Source organism: Cercospora kikuchii (assembly GCF_019650295.1).
Source record: "Cercospora kikuchii DNA, contig_00005, whole genome shotgun sequence".
Lineage (NCBI taxonomy): Eukaryota > Fungi > Ascomycota > Dothideomycetes > Mycosphaerellales > Mycosphaerellaceae > Cercospora > Cercospora kikuchii.
In genome coordinates this window covers 2357105-2375201 of record NW_025408586.1, presented here as the reverse complement: position 1 = coordinate 2375201, position 18097 = coordinate 2357105, and the positions used below count along the sequence as shown (strand labels likewise).

The 18097-nt window shown below is 51.9% G+C and overlaps 8 protein-coding genes across 8 annotated transcripts; 6 read left to right on the top strand and 2 right to left on the bottom strand.

Moving 5' to 3' along the window:
- Window positions 1-59: 59 nt before the first annotated feature.
- Window positions 60-1746, bottom strand: CKM354_000869700 (uncharacterized protein; the record flags this gene model as incomplete). Its single annotated transcript, XM_044804087.1, has 6 exons — window positions 60-783; window positions 846-956; window positions 1011-1134; window positions 1187-1449; window positions 1501-1608; window positions 1667-1746. 6 exons carry the CDS (start codon window positions 1744-1746, stop codon window positions 60-62), a joined length of 1410 nt encoding a protein of 469 aa, XP_044660022.1.
- A 2014-nt stretch (window positions 1747-3760) lies between these two features.
- On the top strand, window positions 3761-4604 carry CKM354_000869600 (uncharacterized protein; the record flags this gene model as incomplete). The annotated part of the gene is made up of 2 exons (XM_044804086.1): window positions 3761-4186; window positions 4251-4604. The coding sequence occupies 2 exons, from the start codon at window positions 3761-3763 to the stop codon at window positions 4602-4604; spliced, it is 780 nt and encodes a 259-aa protein (XP_044660021.1).
- A 1001-nt stretch (window positions 4605-5605) lies between these two features.
- Window positions 5606-7087, top strand: CKM354_000869500 (uncharacterized protein; the record flags this gene model as incomplete). Its single annotated transcript, XM_044804085.1, has 7 exons — window positions 5606-5806; window positions 5855-5891; window positions 5940-6014; window positions 6096-6241; window positions 6297-6520; window positions 6576-6706; window positions 6756-7087. The coding sequence occupies 7 exons, from the start codon at window positions 5606-5608 to the stop codon at window positions 7085-7087; spliced, it is 1146 nt and encodes a 381-aa protein (XP_044660020.1).
- Window positions 7088-7712: 625 nt separating this feature from the next.
- On the top strand, window positions 7713-8231 carry CKM354_000869400 (uncharacterized protein; the record flags this gene model as incomplete). The annotated part of the gene is made up of 1 exon (XM_044804084.1): window positions 7713-8231. The coding sequence occupies one exon, from the start codon at window positions 7713-7715 to the stop codon at window positions 8229-8231; it is 519 nt and encodes a 172-aa protein (XP_044660019.1).
- A 359-nt stretch (window positions 8232-8590) lies between these two features.
- On the bottom strand, window positions 8591-9640 carry CKM354_000869300 (uncharacterized protein; the record flags this gene model as incomplete). Its single annotated transcript, XM_044804083.1, has 1 exon — window positions 8591-9640. The coding sequence occupies one exon, from the start codon at window positions 9638-9640 to the stop codon at window positions 8591-8593; it is 1050 nt and encodes a 349-aa protein (XP_044660018.1).
- Window positions 9641-12712: 3072 nt separating this feature from the next.
- CKM354_000869200 (uncharacterized protein) lies at window positions 12713-13213 on the top strand (the record flags this gene model as incomplete). The annotated part of the gene is made up of 1 exon (XM_044804082.1): window positions 12713-13213. The coding sequence occupies one exon, from the start codon at window positions 12713-12715 to the stop codon at window positions 13211-13213; it is 501 nt and encodes a 166-aa protein (XP_044660017.1).
- A 792-nt stretch (window positions 13214-14005) lies between these two features.
- Window positions 14006-15355, top strand: CKM354_000869100 (uncharacterized protein; the record flags this gene model as incomplete). The annotated part of the gene is made up of 1 exon (XM_044804081.1): window positions 14006-15355. The coding sequence occupies one exon, from the start codon at window positions 14006-14008 to the stop codon at window positions 15353-15355; it is 1350 nt and encodes a 449-aa protein (XP_044660016.1).
- Window positions 15356-16263: 908 nt separating this feature from the next.
- Window positions 16264-17836, top strand: CKM354_000869000 (uncharacterized protein; the record flags this gene model as incomplete). Its single annotated transcript, XM_044804080.1, has 5 exons — window positions 16264-16640; window positions 16689-17143; window positions 17190-17230; window positions 17278-17438; window positions 17488-17836. 5 exons carry the CDS (start codon window positions 16264-16266, stop codon window positions 17834-17836), a joined length of 1383 nt encoding a protein of 460 aa, XP_044660015.1.
- Between the last annotated feature and the right edge of the window lie 261 nt (window positions 17837-18097).

Sequence of the window (18097 nt, the reverse complement as noted above, 5' to 3'; positions counted from 1 at the left end):
GTTTCAATGCAACCTTCACGTCTTGTCCTCACTTCAAAATGGTAATCTTCACCACCTTGTCACACCACCAGCTTCTTCAAGCTGCGATAAAATTTGCTCCGATGTAGAGACCCTTGCTTGTTGTTGCCAATGGACCTGACGTCTGTTTCATCGTTGCGGTCGGATATGCTGTGCGGTGGGTTTTCGCGATAGCCATTCCCGCCGTTAGCGGTCGGCAGCTCATGATCAATGAAGCTGTGTGGCGGAGAGTTGCGATGGGACTGAGGCCCAGGAGATCGCGGTCTGCGATTCTGGGCATCGCTCGACAGAGCGAGACCGTTGAAATGCGAGCTGATTGGCGATCGATCCAAATTCGTGACGCTGTGGGTCAACTGGCTACCATTGGTATAACTACCGTTGGGATAAGGACTCAGAGGTGAACGTTCTGATGGCGTTGTACCACCAGGTACCGAGCTGTTCACGCTGATGGCTCTGATGGGGTTTCTTGGATCTTGCAAGAACTGTGTGTTGCTCACAAAGCTAGCATGATTGATGTGGTTATTCGGCAGGCCATTGCGGCTGCTCGGCCGTGAGATGGTGCTTGATCCTCGAAGGCCGTTTGGAACGTCATCAGGAATCTTTGGCATATTCGGCGCCTTTTGCGCGATCCAAATCCACACTGGGATGACTATGACGGCTCCTCGGCGGGCTTCTCGCATTGCCTGATCCCCCATTTTCTTGGCCTTTTCCGGATTACCCAGTACTTGCTCAACGTACTCGGCCCAGCATGCGAGATAGCTGACTCTGGAGTTAGCAACGTGATCATATCACAGCTCTGAAGAACGATGCTGAAGAACAATGCTCACATGTCGGTCCAGTGCCTGCCAAGGTTCTCGCTAGGTTCGATGTGGTACTGCTGAGCATTGAAGAATCCATTCTCATTGAGAAAGCGTGCACCATGTTGCTTCCACTCGCCCCTGAGCGACCGGTCAGCTATGGTACGTGACCTTTGTAAGGTATGTTGCACCTACTTCCCAGAGCTGCACAACTGAGCCAGAGCTTCTTCCATCGCGGGCGACGGGGTGCCTTTTGCATTGGGTATGACATGGAAGCCCGTATTATCGACCTCTTCCCATTGTAGATAGCCCCCGGGCTCTGCGCAAATCTGTTCAGTACTACCCTAGCTTTGGCTTCTGAATATGCTTACTCAAGAGCTTCTTCAGATTCTCAATAATAGGTATGACCTGCTCGTTCTCGCGAAATACGACCGTGATAAGTCGTATGTGCAGGATATCGAAGGCTCCTATGAATGGCTTCGGTGGGTCCTTGAAGATATCCCAGGTGTGGAAGCGAATCGTGGAGAACGACGTCGGGTCTTGGACGGTGACCGGCACTTGGTCGAGACTGATATCAAAGCCATGAAGATTGTAAGGCTCCGGTAGGCTTGACGCTACGTCTAAGAGCCAGCATCTGACAACATATCTCAGTGAACGCTGTCAAGAGTCTCGTTGCAATACTGACCCATTTCCAGTTGCGACATCAGCAATGCGAGGTTGTGCTGGCACCGGTATGCTTGGATGTATTAAGTAGCCCAACTCCATCTTCCATAAGTGATGCTGACCTAGTAATCTTAGACGCCATAGTCAGTTCGTCGTACGGTGAAGACGCGGGTGAATTGTTCACTAACCGCGAGCTTGCCTTGTAGTCTCGCATCAACGCATAACTATCTTCGGCGTCCGCGGTATCCATCTGGAGAGACATGCCCATATTTCTCTAGTTACAGACGAGATCCGTCTGTGACTGCCCGACCGATCACCACAACAAAGGCTGCTCTGCTCAGTGGCTCCAAGATCTTCGGGGTCATATGGATCGTCGCCAGAATTATAGTGATGCACCTGCAACCCCTATCTCATGGAATGTTGGCGTTCCTGGTGAATGAATCATCACTGCTGACACTGTTGAATATGTTTACGCAAGAACAATTTTCAGAAGAGCGTATTCACTCAGGCAGCATCCTGTCTTAAGACAATCCATCTAGATGGGACAATTCGCGTTTGCTTTACCTACCGGAGAAGTATCATTAACACGTTCTCACCGATAGCTGTCCTGCTCAACTGGCTGTTGACAACATTCCAGGGTTGGTTGGATCAGAAATGCCGGCTTCCGACAGTGTCAGGGCATACTTTCCAATTTACGAGGTCATGCTGCTAAGATGGGCATGGCGATGCTCGTTAAGTATGCCTGTTTGAGGCAGTGCAGGGTCCCCCTCGCTGGAAGAGGAGACCCGGTTGGGCGTTTACAGAAGTTTTGTTGACTAAAGCGTTCTACGTGTCGGCCCCCTTCGAATGCCCGGTCTGAGCCAGAGGCTGGGATGGACATCGAGACTGGAGCAAACCTCAGCCACGAAAATAATTGTGTACAAATAGTCCGGGAGTGGCACAAAGGGGTAACATCAGGCATGAAAGTTGTTCATTTGATACGCTTCTCAGTGCACTACAGACTCAACCTAGAACTGCATAAAAGATCACTGTTATTGGTACCAATATTTACTGAAAGCGCGAAGCTGCCGACTACCAGAGACCGTGCCATACCAGCAGAATCAATCAGATTCGGCTCAATGACTTTGACGAGATAGGCTTTGACTTGACGAAGTCTAATATCATACTAGCCGGGTTCAGCTTAACGGCAGAGCGATTAGTAGATGAGAGCCCCCGGACATGTTTCCAGTAGAGTTAGAGTTGAACACGCAATCCCGACCGCATCTGCCTTTTCGGTTCTTTCCACTCCAGCAACCCTCCAAATTTCTAGGGCACGACTGCACATTAACTTCGCAGGCATACCCGCATCTACGTACACATGCTACAGAAAGCCTTGATCTTTTATGCCTAGACTAAACTGGAGGTAGCAGGAGGCAACCGTGCTGGATTCCAGGCATGACGGGACTCAACACCTCCAATTGAGCTTCAGCTCGATAGCGTACCTACTACGCTGCTACATCTTTCAAGGCACGGCAGTCCGCACATTGGAAATACGACAGCTCACCAGACCCCTGGTTCAATGCTTGAGTGGATGTTCAGTCACGTTTGCATGAAGCCCTAGGGTTTAGTGCACCAACTCATCGTACTGCCGCGGTCCTGCTGACAACTTGCCCACTCAGCTCATCCATGAACAAAGGAGATTAATTGTGCGAAGGATCCCAATCGATTGGCCTGCTACGTTGCTGCTCCCGGCGCAACCGCCAATATATCGATAACGACTTTCGGAAAGATGCTGGGCAACAGGACGAGAGCACCAGACTATGCGGTGAAGTTGGTCAGAGAGCTATTACTCACAGCAGGGATGAGAAGTTGTGAGTGTCTACTCCTACTCGTTTAGGATACAAAGACATCGATGCCCCAGTCAAAACCCCCCAACATGACAGATCTCTTCACGCCAAGGTTTCTCTGCAACGCAGCGACTTGACTTTCAATAATACTGGGCAGCCCAGCAGTGATAATATCCTCTGGGTGGCTCCGCGGATCGCGTACGCTCATAGCATGCAAGCGCGGAGATGTGGGTCAACTAGGCACTTGGAGACGACCAGATTATGCCAGGGCAATACTGTATGATCCATCGGAGGGCAACTCGAGCGAGCTGAATCCGTTGAGTGCACAGCCCGTGGTAAGCCGGATTCTTGTTGACGTCAAAGCGCATTTGTGATTAAGTCCAGCTGAACCGGTTGCTACCGTTCATGACTGCCATCTAAACATTCGAGTCGAAGAGCTTCACTTACATCTTCAAAATGAGTCCTCCAAAGCCCACCATACTGCTCATTCATGGCGCACTCACCACAGCCGTATCATTTGATTGGGTAATTCCACATCTTGAGCAAGCCGGGTATCCTACAGTGAACGCTGAATACCTCAGCGTTAATCCAGAGAAGCCACTAGAGGTCACCGCCCAAAAAGACATCGATCACGTTCGGAAGACTTACCTGGACCCTCTCATCGAGCAGGAGCACAAAGATGTTGTCCTTGCTGTTCACTCTTTCGGCGGTGTCATTGCTGGTGGTGCGGCCGTCGGTCTGAGCAAATCGGACAGAGCAGCCAAAGGTCTCAAGGGAGGGGTCATCGGCATGATCTTTATCGGCGCCAACATCGGTCACGAGGGTCAGACTATGCTCGAGACCGTTGGAGGACAGTGGCCACCGTGGTTGAAGATTGACAAGGTAAGCCGTGCCCGTCTGGTGAATGGAATTCACGATGAATTGTTGCTAATGTTCGATCGGGCAGCCACGCGAAGGCCTTGCGGTAATTGAGCCTCTCTTCGAGACTCTATGTCACGACGCCGATCCATCTCTGGAAAGTGAAGTCGAATCTCAAGCCCGACCACACGGCTACCTGTGTTTCGCGACTCCGATGCCCGCTCAAAGCTGGTCAGAGAAGGGCTACACTGGAAGGCTCGCCTACATTCGAACATCCGAGGACAGAATCAATCCGGCGTTTGCTCAAGATATGTGGATTCAGGGCACGGGTGTCGAATGGGACGTGCTGAATATGGAAGCTTCTCACGCTCCCTACATTAGCAAGCCGAAGGAGCTTGCTCAACACATTGTCAGCTTTGCGCAAAAGTTTGAGGGATTGTGATTGCGTGCGATTCTGTATAGATGGTCGGGCGCCACTCAAAGGTGGCAGTAGATCTGTGCAAAGGTCGTCTTCTTTGATCGCGAGAGGAGTCGACTGGAAACAGTCTGTATCCTTGTCTGTTGAGAAACGCATTCATCTGTAGAATTATTTTGTTCTGCTGATCGATTCGAGTCATCGGAAACCCATTGCAACGTGGCTAGTCAATGAAGAATTCTGAGCTCCCGTACGCTGCAGGTACAATGTGTTGATGACGACTGCCGTGCAGCTGGTGAGCACGAAATGCTAGCAATAGTTTCCAGCAAGGTCTAGCATGGTGTGTTGTACGAAAAGCTGTCCCTGTGTAAGATTGGATTCCCGACAAGAGGCAAGTGAAGCCCAAAAATGCAGAACAGGCCAACGGGTGCATGGTTGGTGCCGAGTCTAGGTAACCAGTTGCGGAGCTTTTGTGCCGTCGGCGGAATTCACAGGGGCCCACGCGTTCAGCAGCACTGTGAAGATGGACACGGGGAATAGCTTGTTGGTGTGTGGAGCAATGAAGCTTGTTTTCCAATGGAGCTGACGATGCACTCCAGACCCTACCTTCAGAGTCAGGAAAGATCCGAGTTGAGTCTGGAGAAGTGCTTGACCTAGGGTACGAAGCTAAGGTTCATGCATATGTGCCCTGCAACCATTCTCGTTTGGAATGTCATCTCGAGGTCCCCAGTATCGATGCATGCATCTGCCGCAATCTCTTCATTACCGGAAGAGATGAAGTCCGCATCTGTCAAATGGCGAAAGTCTTTCCACAACAGCGAAGCCTAGACTTGATACCAACTTTCCAGCTGCCTCCTGAGCTGTGTCCAGCCAGCGTTCGTACAGACACGGGTTGGAGGAAATGACTCGCTCGCTCGCTCTCTCGCAGAATTTCAGCACTTCTCTCGTTGCTGGTGTTGAGTTGCCAGCTTACTCTATTCACTCACGGCTGAGCTCGCAGCGGCTGCTTCGACTGCGCTTCATTCGCTATGGCTCCAGTTCAGGAAGCACCAGAGTTGCAACAGCACTTCAGCAAGGAATTCCTGGAGCAAACGCTCCAGCCTAACATTCGGGCAGCAGCAGTCGTTCCTCTTTTCCTTGCCATTGCGGCAGTCCTCGCGAGGCTCTGGTGTCGGTGGAAGAGGAAGGCCGGATACAAGCTTGATGATTTTTTGATCGTTCTGGCACTGGTACGCGAGACCAGCGATGCCGCGAATGGTTTTAGCTGACTGATGCAGCTTGCATGTATCGTCGTGGTCATCAATGACTTGATCAGTGAGCCGCCAAACGCCTGATGTATCGGAAACGACTGACTGGTCGCAGTGGTCAATCATGGCTTGGGCAAACATATCTATGTCCTCGGGCCAGAAGCTAATCACTATCTCCATCTCGGCTGGTGTGAGTAAAATGACAGGTGGAAGCCCTGCCCCTACCACCATATATGAGATAGTGACTATCGCTTACACCTCTTACTTTTAGTCATCGCAGAATTTTCGTACACGGTCGCCATCGTGGCCGTCAAGCTCTCGATCCTCGCGTTGTATTACAGGACGTTTGCGCCTCTCAACATCAAATGGGAAGTCGTGATCATGACAGTTTTTACTGTGCTCTGGGGATCGTCGGTGGTACGAGTGCGAGGCCCATCTCAAGCGCATCAGATATGCTGACACTTGCGTACAGTTCATTTGCATGATGCTGCACTGCGTCCCGCTGAGAAAGTATTGGGATCCAGATGTGCCGGGAGTGTGCAATCTTGACAATCAGAAGTATCTTTTTGCCATATCGATACCGAACATCCTCATTGATGTGATCCTGCTTGGAATGCCTGTCCGCTATGTCCTGATGTTGGAGATGGGGCGGCGACAGAAGCAGACTATCGCAGGACTGTTCCTATTTGGAGGCTTGTGAGTGTCGGGAGCAACGTTAGACCTGCTTCGGAAGCTGACGTTGGATGTACAGCGTTTGCGTTGCATCAATCATGCGCTTGATCAGCGTCTCGCTGCAGGACGACACAAGTCCAGATACCACATGGGTCCCCGTCAATCAGGCAATTTGGGCCACTGTGGAGATCCTTACGGCTATTATCAGCGGTATGTTGCCGAGAATTGATCTGTCTGCCCCATAGCTGATCATGTACAGCTTGCTTGCCTTGTCTCGGACCCATACTTTCGCATCTCTGGCCTTCCGCGTTCTCCAATGATCGTGCGCCATCCGTTACGCGGCTCCGTCAATGGACGTACGGCAGCGAGCCTCGCAGGAGCAAGAAGAATTCTACCAATAACACACTGGGAGCCTTCACGGATACTCTGCTTTTGACTCGAACTGAAGATACCCTTGTCGCCGATGGAACAAGGACGACCACAATTGACCACGCCGACGATAAGATCAAGGTCAAGAACGAGTGGAATGTCCAGACTGTGCGAGCAGACTCGATGAGTTCTCAGCACAAGGGGAGTTGGGATAAATTATAGCATTGCTTGCCTGCTGGAAACGCAAAAGCCCTGCCGAATCGTCACGACCTGAGGTGCGACTCATGCTGACTGACGATTTGTGCTTGACAGAGGGGCAACAGAGTTCGGGGCTCGATGATTCCTGCGATGAGGTCAAGGGTCTTCTTGGAAAGCGTTGACGGAATGTGCTCGTCAGAATTGTAGCGTCTGAAGGAGAAGTCGGCAAGGTTTCTGGCAAGAACCTTGAAGAAATTGAGGGTTACGTGTGCGGGATTCGGCATGTTCCGTTGCCAATAAAACATCACCCATCTTATTCGAGAACACTATCTCACAGTTGCCATGCACAAATGCTCCCTCAGTTTTGTGCAATTTTGCAACTCCTCGGCAGAGCTCGTGGAGACCTTCGGATGGCGCCCGGAGCTCACTGGTGGCTGCCGCTTTAAAGTTCGAGATGGAGCGGCTGAGCTAACTAGAGGATGGACCTCAATCCTTCCAGTATGCTGATGCCTATCAAGTTCAGGTGTACTCATACAGCAGGTGAAGTACGACGAAGTTGGCATCGCAACGCGAGATATCTCTGCCAGCGGTAATCTGTTCGAAGATCGTATTATTGGGCACTCATCAGCTTCGATTTGATTTCACCAGCATGAAAGAACCATGGGCACCTCGAATCGGCTGTTGCTGCTGTCGCGGCTCTCGTCCACAAGCAAGAGATCAAGACGACAAATTGGACATCGATGTAGAGCGTGCAGAGAATCAAGCTGCCGAGAGCCCTACCCGAGCGACCGATGCTGGGCTCGCCGAGCGGGCCATTCAAGCAGCCCTGCGACTCAGCTTCCATTCTGACAGGTCGGGGGAGAAACATACCTCCGATCTCCCACCTCCGAGCTATGATACTGTCCTTAAAGACGATGAGAGACGGACGCCTGCTGCACCAATAGCTCAGAGGAACGCGCCTGGAGATGAGATTGAGCCTGTGAGACAGAACGCTGGTAGGAACTCCAACCTTGAAGACCGCAAAGTTGGAAACCACGCAAGTGTGCTGTCTTCTTCTGGAGACTCAGATGCAGTGCTCACGCCACCTACAACTGCACCGCCGACTGTCGTCGATGAGGATTCTGAAGATGATGAGCGTTTCCGTCCTGCCGGTAGATTAGCGAGATGAACGAGAGTGGATTGGCCTTCTGTTTCGAAGCGTGTAGTGCAGATCATGGAACACTTGGTGAAGGTCCCTATGGTTTCAGACATTGTCGCCACGAAACGCTAGGGGCCAATGGGACTTGTCTCCTGACCACTGCAGGATGTTTACGAGCGAGGCAATTAGTGCGAAATCTGGTCAATTTGGGAGCTCTCAATAGTTTATATGACGTCGCATCAGTGCAAGTAATGAATCGGCAGAGGACAATGCAGCTATACAGTCCCAAACTGAACTCGAGGTTACCTGCTTTGCACTCCGACGTGCTGTGATTCCATGTTGTATCGCTTGTACGTCTAGTTAACCAGTGACGAATGTCTATTATATTCTCATCTCCGAGCTCGCACATGGCCTCGCATCATCGCTCTTGCATCAGCCGACTTTGGCCTCCCCCGATCATCGTACTCCAACCTCTCAGGCATATGCCGATATCTTCTGGTATCGCTTCGACTCCAGTAGCTGGTACCTGTTGAGTCCGAATCCGAAGAGTCTCGTCGAGAATACGGATCTCGCTCGCGATGCAAGTCACCCTCACGCCCACGATTCCTCGCACTGCCGGTGCTTCGAGCGCGTTTACTTCGAGAGCTGCTCGCTTTGCTTCGTGAGCTGCCCGCTTTGCTCCCGCCGCTATTATCCTGCTTTTTGTCAGCACCGCCGGATTTATCGCCAGAGTCTTTTCCACCGCTTGACGAACCAGGTTCACCAGGGGCCGGTCCTTTGGCCAGTGCTTTCTTGCTGAAGCGTTTGTTGGTCATGTACAATGATATACTCCCGCCAATGAGATCCATGCAACCCATGAGAATGCCGACATTGAATGGTGTGATGTACTCTTCGATTTTGGCGAATCCGGTCTTCTTCTCTGCCTCTTGTCCTTGTTGTTGCTGCTGGTTCTGCTGCTGATTCTTTTGCACTTCTTGGTCGCGCCTGTCCCTTTCGAGACTTCTTCTGCGGCTTCTGCTCCGCATGTCCCCGCGCCGTCTGCGATCATCGCGATGATGTCTGCTCTCGCGCGAATCATAAGATCTGTCTGAGTCGTATGACGAAGTTGGTCTGCGACGAGAATGCCGATCCCGAGTACGAGTCCTCCTTTCACTATGGTAGTGCCCATCGTCTAGCGGTCTTGCAAATCTGTCATCTTCTATTCTGCCTCTGACAGCTGCATGTCCGCTCCGCTGGCTTCTGTTGGTAGAATTGCTGTGACTTCCGGCTTTCGGCGGAGGAGGCGGATATCCTCCTGGATATTGGTTGTCATACATCGCCCGGTAGGCATAGTTGGGTAAACCCGTCGTCATCTTTTCACGCTGCTCTGGATGATCGTCCTCTCTCGGTGGCGGCGGAAAGACCGGCGCAGGATTCTGCTGCCTTCCTTGTCCGTTCATTGGTGTTGTCGGGAGCCAGCAGCATTGAGAGCTGTGGTGAGAAAAGACGAGAGAGCGCAAGGACCAGACCGAGTTCGAAAAAAGGGCGGGAGAGCTATGAAACTGCGGCACGGAGTTCCTGTTGGATTTAGAATCCAGAGTCTGCTGAATAGGGATACTCTGACGCTGACATCGCTTAATGATGCAAAGCACCAGATCATGGCGCAAAGTTGCTGCTGAGCCCCAAGCGGTCTAAATCTGACACAGGGCCTCGTGCAATTCGCAGTATGGTTGCCAGCACATTCCTGGAACGAGACTCAACATCTCACAGTAGGCCTACTTCAATCACGGACGCAACCTTGACGGGTGGCAGCCAGCCGGTGTGCCGAAACATCAGTGCTTGAACTGCGAGTTTTCGCTGGGAACTCCAGGCACTCCGATCGATTGGATTGGTTGCGCCGATTTGGTGCCAGCCTGCGATGTGGATGATGTGAAGTGGCCGGGAACATCAAACCACGAGACTGGGGTGCAGCAACCAACAACCAAGGTTGCTCGCTTCACCTCTTTCGTGCATAAGCGTGCACAAGGCTGAACTCAGTAGAGACTCGTATTTCAACTCCAATGTAATAGTCCATTCCAGTGCTCTCACGAGTCGAGCTGGGCAGTCTCGATCGCGGATGTGCATATCGAAAGGCACTGGAGGCAAATGAGCCACGGCGAACGCTGATTGCTCACCTACAGGCAGTATGAATGATTCCGCGAGCGGTCAAATGGAACAGGCAATGAACCGCATGTTCCGTACGAGCCACGGGCCGATCGGGCTCTTTTTTACGCCCATCCGGGCCTTCCAGTGGAAACGGCGGTGCTTGATCTCGCGAATAGATTTCTCGGGCACTCACGCCGGGTACAAGCTGTGATCTTGAAAGCGACTTGGAAAGGCTTTGTCAAACAAGCAATGCCCCTGTTAGTCACGTTTCAGCCAATTTGACTTACTCATGGCATTCTCCGTATCGAGATTGGCCGTTACATAGAACTCAAGTCCAATGACGACACTCTTTGCGACGTGATCATGGCGACTGGCGAGAGCATGTCGAGAATTCTGATATTGCTTTAGGGACGCTGCTTGCGCGGATTGTCCAAACCTTGGCGTTGTTGCATGTAGACCACTTGCATAGCTTCCTCGTCAACAGGACGACATGCGAAAGGGCTGATCCACGAGTTTGTGATAATATCGCAGCAGAAGCGAGCTCGGACGAGTGTGCCAGCCACGCCGAAGCACATGGGCCTGTGTCATCGTGCAACTGACATCATTCGTGTCTGCTGGCGGGCCTCTTCAAGCTGTCACAGTGTGCTTTCTGGCGGTCTGATCAGTCGAACTCAGGCAGCGCGATCAACGTGCTGGAAGCCTTTGGCGCGCCTTGCTGAATTCGCTTTTGCGGTGCGGATCCCTCTTGCCCAGCCTTCTGTTTCGAGGAAGTTGAACTACCGGTGACATCAATGCAAATCAGAATGGGCGTTACTCATTCAAACTCTCGTACAGATCGAGGGAACGCCAGCTAGTCGCGCGTGGAGAGAGGGCAGAGCCTGTGCTCGAATACGGTGTTATGACACATGTCTTGATCAGGGACTTGCTCCTGACTCTCATCAGCTTTTGCACGACTCTGGACCGTGAGGTGAAGAGCGTGCTGCAACAACTTGCTCGCTAAGAATATGCTGACCGCGGCGCCTTCCATGTACACGGAGAAATATGATCAACCTGGACGAGAAGGCCGACACAGAGGCAAACCCTGCAAATCCTGCAAGTCCTTCCCCATGACCCACCTAGATGTCGATTCCAATCTGCCGGCGACTTAGACTTGATGGATTTCGCGATGATAGTCGTGGTGATGATATCTTGCCCACCAGTGTGAGTGCGATCAGTCGCGAACAAGGCAATGTCTGGAAGGCCTCTTGGCGGCCCGTATTCGGCGCGCGTTGCCTTCTTTCCCGTCCAAACTTCGACACTCAATCACGTTCCAACCTGTTTCACGCCCAATATCTCTACAACGAACGTTTGTCGACCGCGTCTATTCAATCACGCGCTCATTTGGCTCATAGCGGCAATGTTCGACATCAGCGCCAGTACTTCCTTCCTCAGCTTTGGATGGTGCATGTCTCTGTGCTCCCCTTATCGTGGACGGTAACGGGATGGGAAAAGCACCAGACCGACTAGTATTTGCGAGGCAACATATGATGCTTGAAACAGTGTTCTCGGCACTCGCCCTACACAAACCCTCAGCCCTCCGGTCGATCACCTAAAGGACCGAATGCCAACACTCGTCTGGCGCTCAAACCGCTGTATTGCACAGGACTAGATCGCTTACACCTCCTGGACACGCCCTACCTCCTACGAACGCAATGTGAGACGCAACAGTGCGATCGGGAAGTGAGCGCAGTCCTCAAGCCGGATGCGTAGTATCACTGCATGGTAGGACGTGCATTTGCTTTGTTCATCTTCAGATTAAGAGCTGGAATATTCGAGCATTCGGAGCAAACGTGACGTTGAAGGACAGTCACTTGGTAGTCAAGTGGAGTTTTTGTGTCGCCGGGGCGCACCTGCTTTGCTTCATGCGAGATGCACCCGCTGGTCGAAGAGACTGCTTGATTACAGTTGCAGTGCACATGTGGTATCAACAAACAGGAAGCGCATGATCGTGCGAGAAAGGCATGTTCGCCCGGTCTCCAGCGGGAGCCCGCGATCGCCCAGCAGAACGTGGAGCTTTGCTATCCAGCGAAAGGCTGGTGAGCGGTGAGCAAGTTTGCTGGCGGCTGGGTATTGGCGATTTGCACAGCACCCATCCTTGTTGCATGACGAATGTCCGGTACATGAGCATGCTGTGCACTCTCTCTGCACGAGGTCTAGCGATCTACAAATCAGGCTTGCTAGTGATGTTGGAAGGTCTAAGTAATATATCTGCGCTTCACTTTGCCGAGCTTAACCCGCCCTGCAAATTGAACCATATATGAGCCGTTAGACGCGGTGTGTAACATCAATGCTCGCAGGTAGTCCGACCAATCACGCATACAAGACTCTTCCAACAACAGAGAGACAGTATGGTTAGAAGACCAATTCCGGCGCATCCCGCCCACTCGGCTTTGCAATACAGCACTCTGCAAGCAGCGCCAGAGACCTGTCGGTCGATTACACACCAGCATCCCCGAATTCAAAGCTTACACAGTCGAATTGCGCGCAAGCGAGATCAGTGGTTGACCCTACAAATCGAGAAGAGTCACGCGATGCAAGAATATCTACACAAGCGCAGGTTTTTCGAAGAGTCAACAGGAGTCATCATGCAGTCCTTCGAGAGTGAAACCGGATTCGCGAATCCAGTCTCTCAGTCACAAGCGTCCCAATTAAGAGCAGACAGCGAAGCACTCAGAATACAATCGGACGCATTGCAAGAGCTCGAACGGCAATCTGCGGTCATCCAATATGCAATAGCAAGACTCGAGGCGAAGTTGATGGACACTATCGGAGGTCTGGCTGGAATGTCGCCCGGAGTGGCTCCACTGCCTCAAAGATGGTCAGAATCGGACTCAGAGCCAGACACGTAGATTGTTATGCCAGTATATTGCGCCGTAGACACTGGAATACGAGAGCTGCTTCGGCTCAGCCCGACGCATGTTGTCGTGATACTTCATTGCTCACGCGACAAGCTCTCGTTTAGGAGTTCGGCGTGCGCCACTGTCGTTGGTCCCTAGCAGCTAGCAGCCTGAAGTGTCTACGCACTGAGCATACGTAGCACTATAAAGTCAAGGAGGATACAGCTGGGTAGACGCGGTTCTTTTTCTGACATTTTTGTCTACGCTGCGCAAGGTTTATTGCATGGCCAATGAAGAGCTGTAATGCGGGTGAGGAACCATGCATATCAAAGGCATAGCCAGTGCATCGTACCACATGACTTTGCGTTTGAAGTTGGCGGCACAGGAGCGGGCAATAGTGCGCCACACAGCAGGAGTGGGTTTCGCTTCAGCCTTGCCAAGCGCATGCTACGCTGACACCTCTTGCCTCAGCTTCAGATGCAATCAATCACTTGCTTCCCCTCCCCGTCGCATCCCGAGGACCTCCTGGAAGCCAATCATATGCTGCTGTTGGAACGATCGTGAGCTACAACGTACTTTCATACATCAGAAGCATGCTAACCACAATCTATAGACTCGATTGCTGAATTCCAGCTGTCCTCTGGGCCTGGCAAAAGATGTGAAATACAGCTGTGCCAATGACTGCGACAAGCAGTGGTCACATATTTCAGTTGAATTGCCCTCTTGCACTGCGACTGACCTCCTGTTGCGCCATCTTAAGAAGCGAGTGCATTCGAGACCCGCCCTGGATTGATCGTGCGCATCATGAGCGACCGGCGGCGTGCGGTAAGATTGCGGCTGCAGGTACAGATCGCCCAAGAGGCTGTGGTCAACAGTCTTCACATCTTCGATGGCTCGCGCAAGAAATTTATGGATGCATTGCAGCCGACGCCTAGAGAGGATCCGGACGCCCTTTCACCGGCACAGCAGCTCGATCTAGATGAGAAAAGCTTGCGCCAGACGATAGCCGAATTGCATAAATGTTACAATGAAATGAGCAACCTCGATAGCCAGCTTCTGAAGGAAGATGCCGATGTGGCCGGAGTATCGGAAAGCGACTATGCCCAGATTCTGTTGGAAGCCGGACAGATAGTCGCACCAGTCGTGCGGACTGGCTTGGAGGCCACTTACGATGACGACGAGAGCGATCCTGAAGTACCACCAATTTTAAAGAGTTACTTTGACACCGTCGCTGAGTGGCGTTTGGCGCAAGAGCGCCTTGTAGATGAGCTGCCGGTGGAGCATGCAGAGCAGAGGCTTCAGCGACAGAGAATGATAGATCAAGATAAATCTGTTCCCGAAACGGATGAAGAATTCGAGAAGAACTGCCGCAAAGAATATCAAGACGTTGTCGATGAGGTTGATACTTTGAGACGTCGTGTCAACGAGCTCCACGTCGAAGTTACAAATGCTGGCCTGGATCCTGATCCCAACCGATGGCGACGGAAGAGCCGCAGTGAAACCTCTAAGGGAGGGACATCTCTGGGGGTATCAAACTGGCTGAACGGCATTGAGGATGCAGTGGATGTACCGCATGAATATCATGAAGATGTTCGATCATTGGCTGGCAGTACGAAGACTTCAAGACCCGAATCACCCTCGCGACCGTCAGACATGCCCGAAGAAATGGACACTCAAGTTGAAGTCCATCATAAAATGGTACTTCCAGTCGTGTATCCCTCGAATGTGAGGGAGACTGCGACAGGTGAAGATCACGGCCTTGATCAGTCGTCGGCCATGCACCGTGTCAAAGATGAAGCACCAGCGCAAACGCTGGCTAGTTCCATGCGAAATCCGCAGAGCTTCGAGCGGGAAGCTTCTGAGTTGACGGGCGTGCTGTTAAGTCCCCAACCATCACGTCTCGGATCGCCACAGCCTTCAGATATGGCTACCTATGGCTCTGACGATCATGGGAAAGATTTTGGTGGGGCCCCGGAACAAGAACTGTCGCCGGCACAGTCAGCTGCAGGCTCGATAAGAGGCATGGCATTCCAACGTATCGGTTCGCATACTATGATTGCGAACATCGATCATCAAATGTCATCCGTACAAAACGCTGTGCCTCCGTCAAGCTCAGCAATAGATGCAGCCAACCCACCCACCAGTCCCCGATGAATGGGCTATAACAGGGAGACCATCAAAAGATGAAGGAGAGACAACGCATAATATCTCCTGTTATACTTTCAGTGGAATAACCATGCTAAAGGACCAGCAACACAACTATTTTGAGACAACAAATTCTTGAGTCAAGTCCCATAATCCTGAGGCACTCAAGCAGGCCTTTAAGGGAGACGTACCCTCAGGTTAAGAACAAGTCTAGGGCTGCGTATTGTAATCCAGCTAATCGGAAACGTCCGGACTATTGGTATCATGCAGTAGAATTTTGTGTCTCCTGTGGTCGAGGCTACTGGCGAACTTGCGTTCCTACATCATTCGGCTCCGAATAAAGGTTGTGAGTGGTTCCATCTTCAAGCCAAACGTGCACAGGCAAATACATTCTTCGTAGACGAGCTCTGGAGCCTTGCCACAAATCAACTGTTGGTAGCTGACCCAATGAGCACGTCAAGGGCACATCGACCGGCGCTGACGCCTAGAGGCTTTGCGATGTGTGGATTGTGAACAAACGCTAATGACTGGCAGAGTAGCGAGGCGGCTCGCATCTTGCTGCAAGTCTCTGAGGCGCAGCATCTGCAGCGGCTTGTATATCACATGATTCGCTGATAGAGCATTCGGTTGAGGTGTGGCACCCGAGAGAGCTTGAAGCCGAGCTATTGCGCTAATCATGCACGCACGATGCATGACAGCCACCTGATTGTTGACCTTGGGGCCGCAATGCGAACCATCGACGTGGCCTAAGCCCTGCCTTTTCTCCCCCGCCATCACATATCGAGGTTGGAATTCTCGACCGTGGTTCAAGCCCATTCTTTGTACTAATTGGCAGACTCATTCTTGACGGGATAGTGCCATACGATGCTCTGGACCACCAAAGGGCCGAGAATATATAGCGGGAATTTTGACACATCATGACATCCGATTCTGCCACACAAGACTTGCAACGCCTCTTGCAGCGGCAAGGATGGCAGGACTTGGTGGAGATGATGGTCGCGATAGTGAAGCATGGCCTGCCACTGACTGGCGATCCTGCGACCTCTGCGCACGCTGCAGCAGTTCGCTCTGACCGACTGTTGATGACACAACATGCAACGCGACATCTAATCGAGATACTACAAGAGACGACTCTCAATAACAACGGGCAAGTGGTCACAAGACAAATAGACAAAGCTTTCGGCGATGACCTTGGAAGAGTTATTGAGCTCATGGAAAGCTTGCGTGAACGCGCCCAACGCGTGGCTCGACAGGATCAGCCGCGAGATAGTGGCACTTTTGTAGTGAGCATGAGGTAAGTGTCACGTCCTTTTCTCTAGACAAAGGCTTATACCCGTTCAAGCAACGATGTCCAGGCAAATGCTTCCTTCCATGATCATCACCAGAATGCCTCGCTTCGCATCGACCGTACGAATGTTCCAATGGTGCATAGCAACTTAGTGGCTGCGACATCTTGGAGACCACATACGGCTCCTACTACCCCAGAGGTGGGCCGGCCGCGGTCGATATGCGCCGCAACTTCGACACGTCCAAGCTCTCCCCGAGCACCGCTAAGCCCCACCAGTCCGCCCAGCGCTCCGCCATATTCGCAAGTTCAGCAGTTTTCTGCGGCTCAATCTGGTACAAATGGATCACCCTCTGGACACACACGTTCCTCTAGTTTTCACCGCGTTCGATCTTCCACAATCGCATATCCGGAAGCATCATCGAGTCGGGATGCTGGAGCTCCTCATGCCCCAGTCGCCGGTCCCATTCCTGACATCGCGAACCTCAGTGCAGAATCCTATCTCCACTCAGGTCAGTTTCAAGCAAATGCTGTAGAATACTGCTGATAGGCTCGCAGCTTTCAAACTCAGGTCACCGAAGTTCTTCAAAGTCGGAAGGGTGAGTTTTCCCTGGCAGCGGCCGACCAGTGCTGACGGTTATGCCAGGTTCTTACGATCCTTTGGAGTGAGCCGCAAGGCAACGACAAACACTCAAATGCTAGCAACCACAGTGAATGCAGCTATGTCGTGGCTTACGGAGAGCTAGCACAAGTCAAGATCCGGCGTTTCATCATCTTTGCCCAGTTAGCACAACATTCTCTCGCAGTGTGAGTACAGCAGGGTCTGGCATTGATAGGTCACTGCTAATGCTGTCAGCCCAATCTTGACATACCGGGGCCGGGGAGTTGAGAACAAAGGGGACAACAAGGCAGACCACGGCATCGTGTACACCGGCCTCACGGCGCCGCAGCCCTTTCCTAAAGAGCTTCCACAGCAGCAAGGCGAGAGAGGCATGGTCCCCATCGCCATTCGTGTCACTCCAGACGACTTGACAGTGAAGTTGGCAGCAGCGTCCCGTATTAACTACGCGAAGATCTATACCATCGAGCATAACGTAAAAGCAAGAGCTGTAGGAATGGTGCACGATTCGTCGCTGGAACATTTTCAGCAGCAACGAAACGAAGTGCTGACCAGAGCATATCCTACAGTCGCGAACAACACATGATTTAAGATCGCGAGCTTAAAAGAAGGAGATTAGATCGTTACCCCAATGACATTATCTGAATATGGTGATTATGGTCCATATACATGAGAAACTCGACACCTGCGAATTTACGCCTCGCCGCCATCGTAACCAGATAATTCATCGACCGTCACTTCGTGAATGTGTGCGAGATCATTGCAGCCCGCCAGGTACGATACCAAGTATCGCATACTCTCCTTTGTGGGGATGCTCCTTCTTGGTGCCGACCAAACAGACTATACG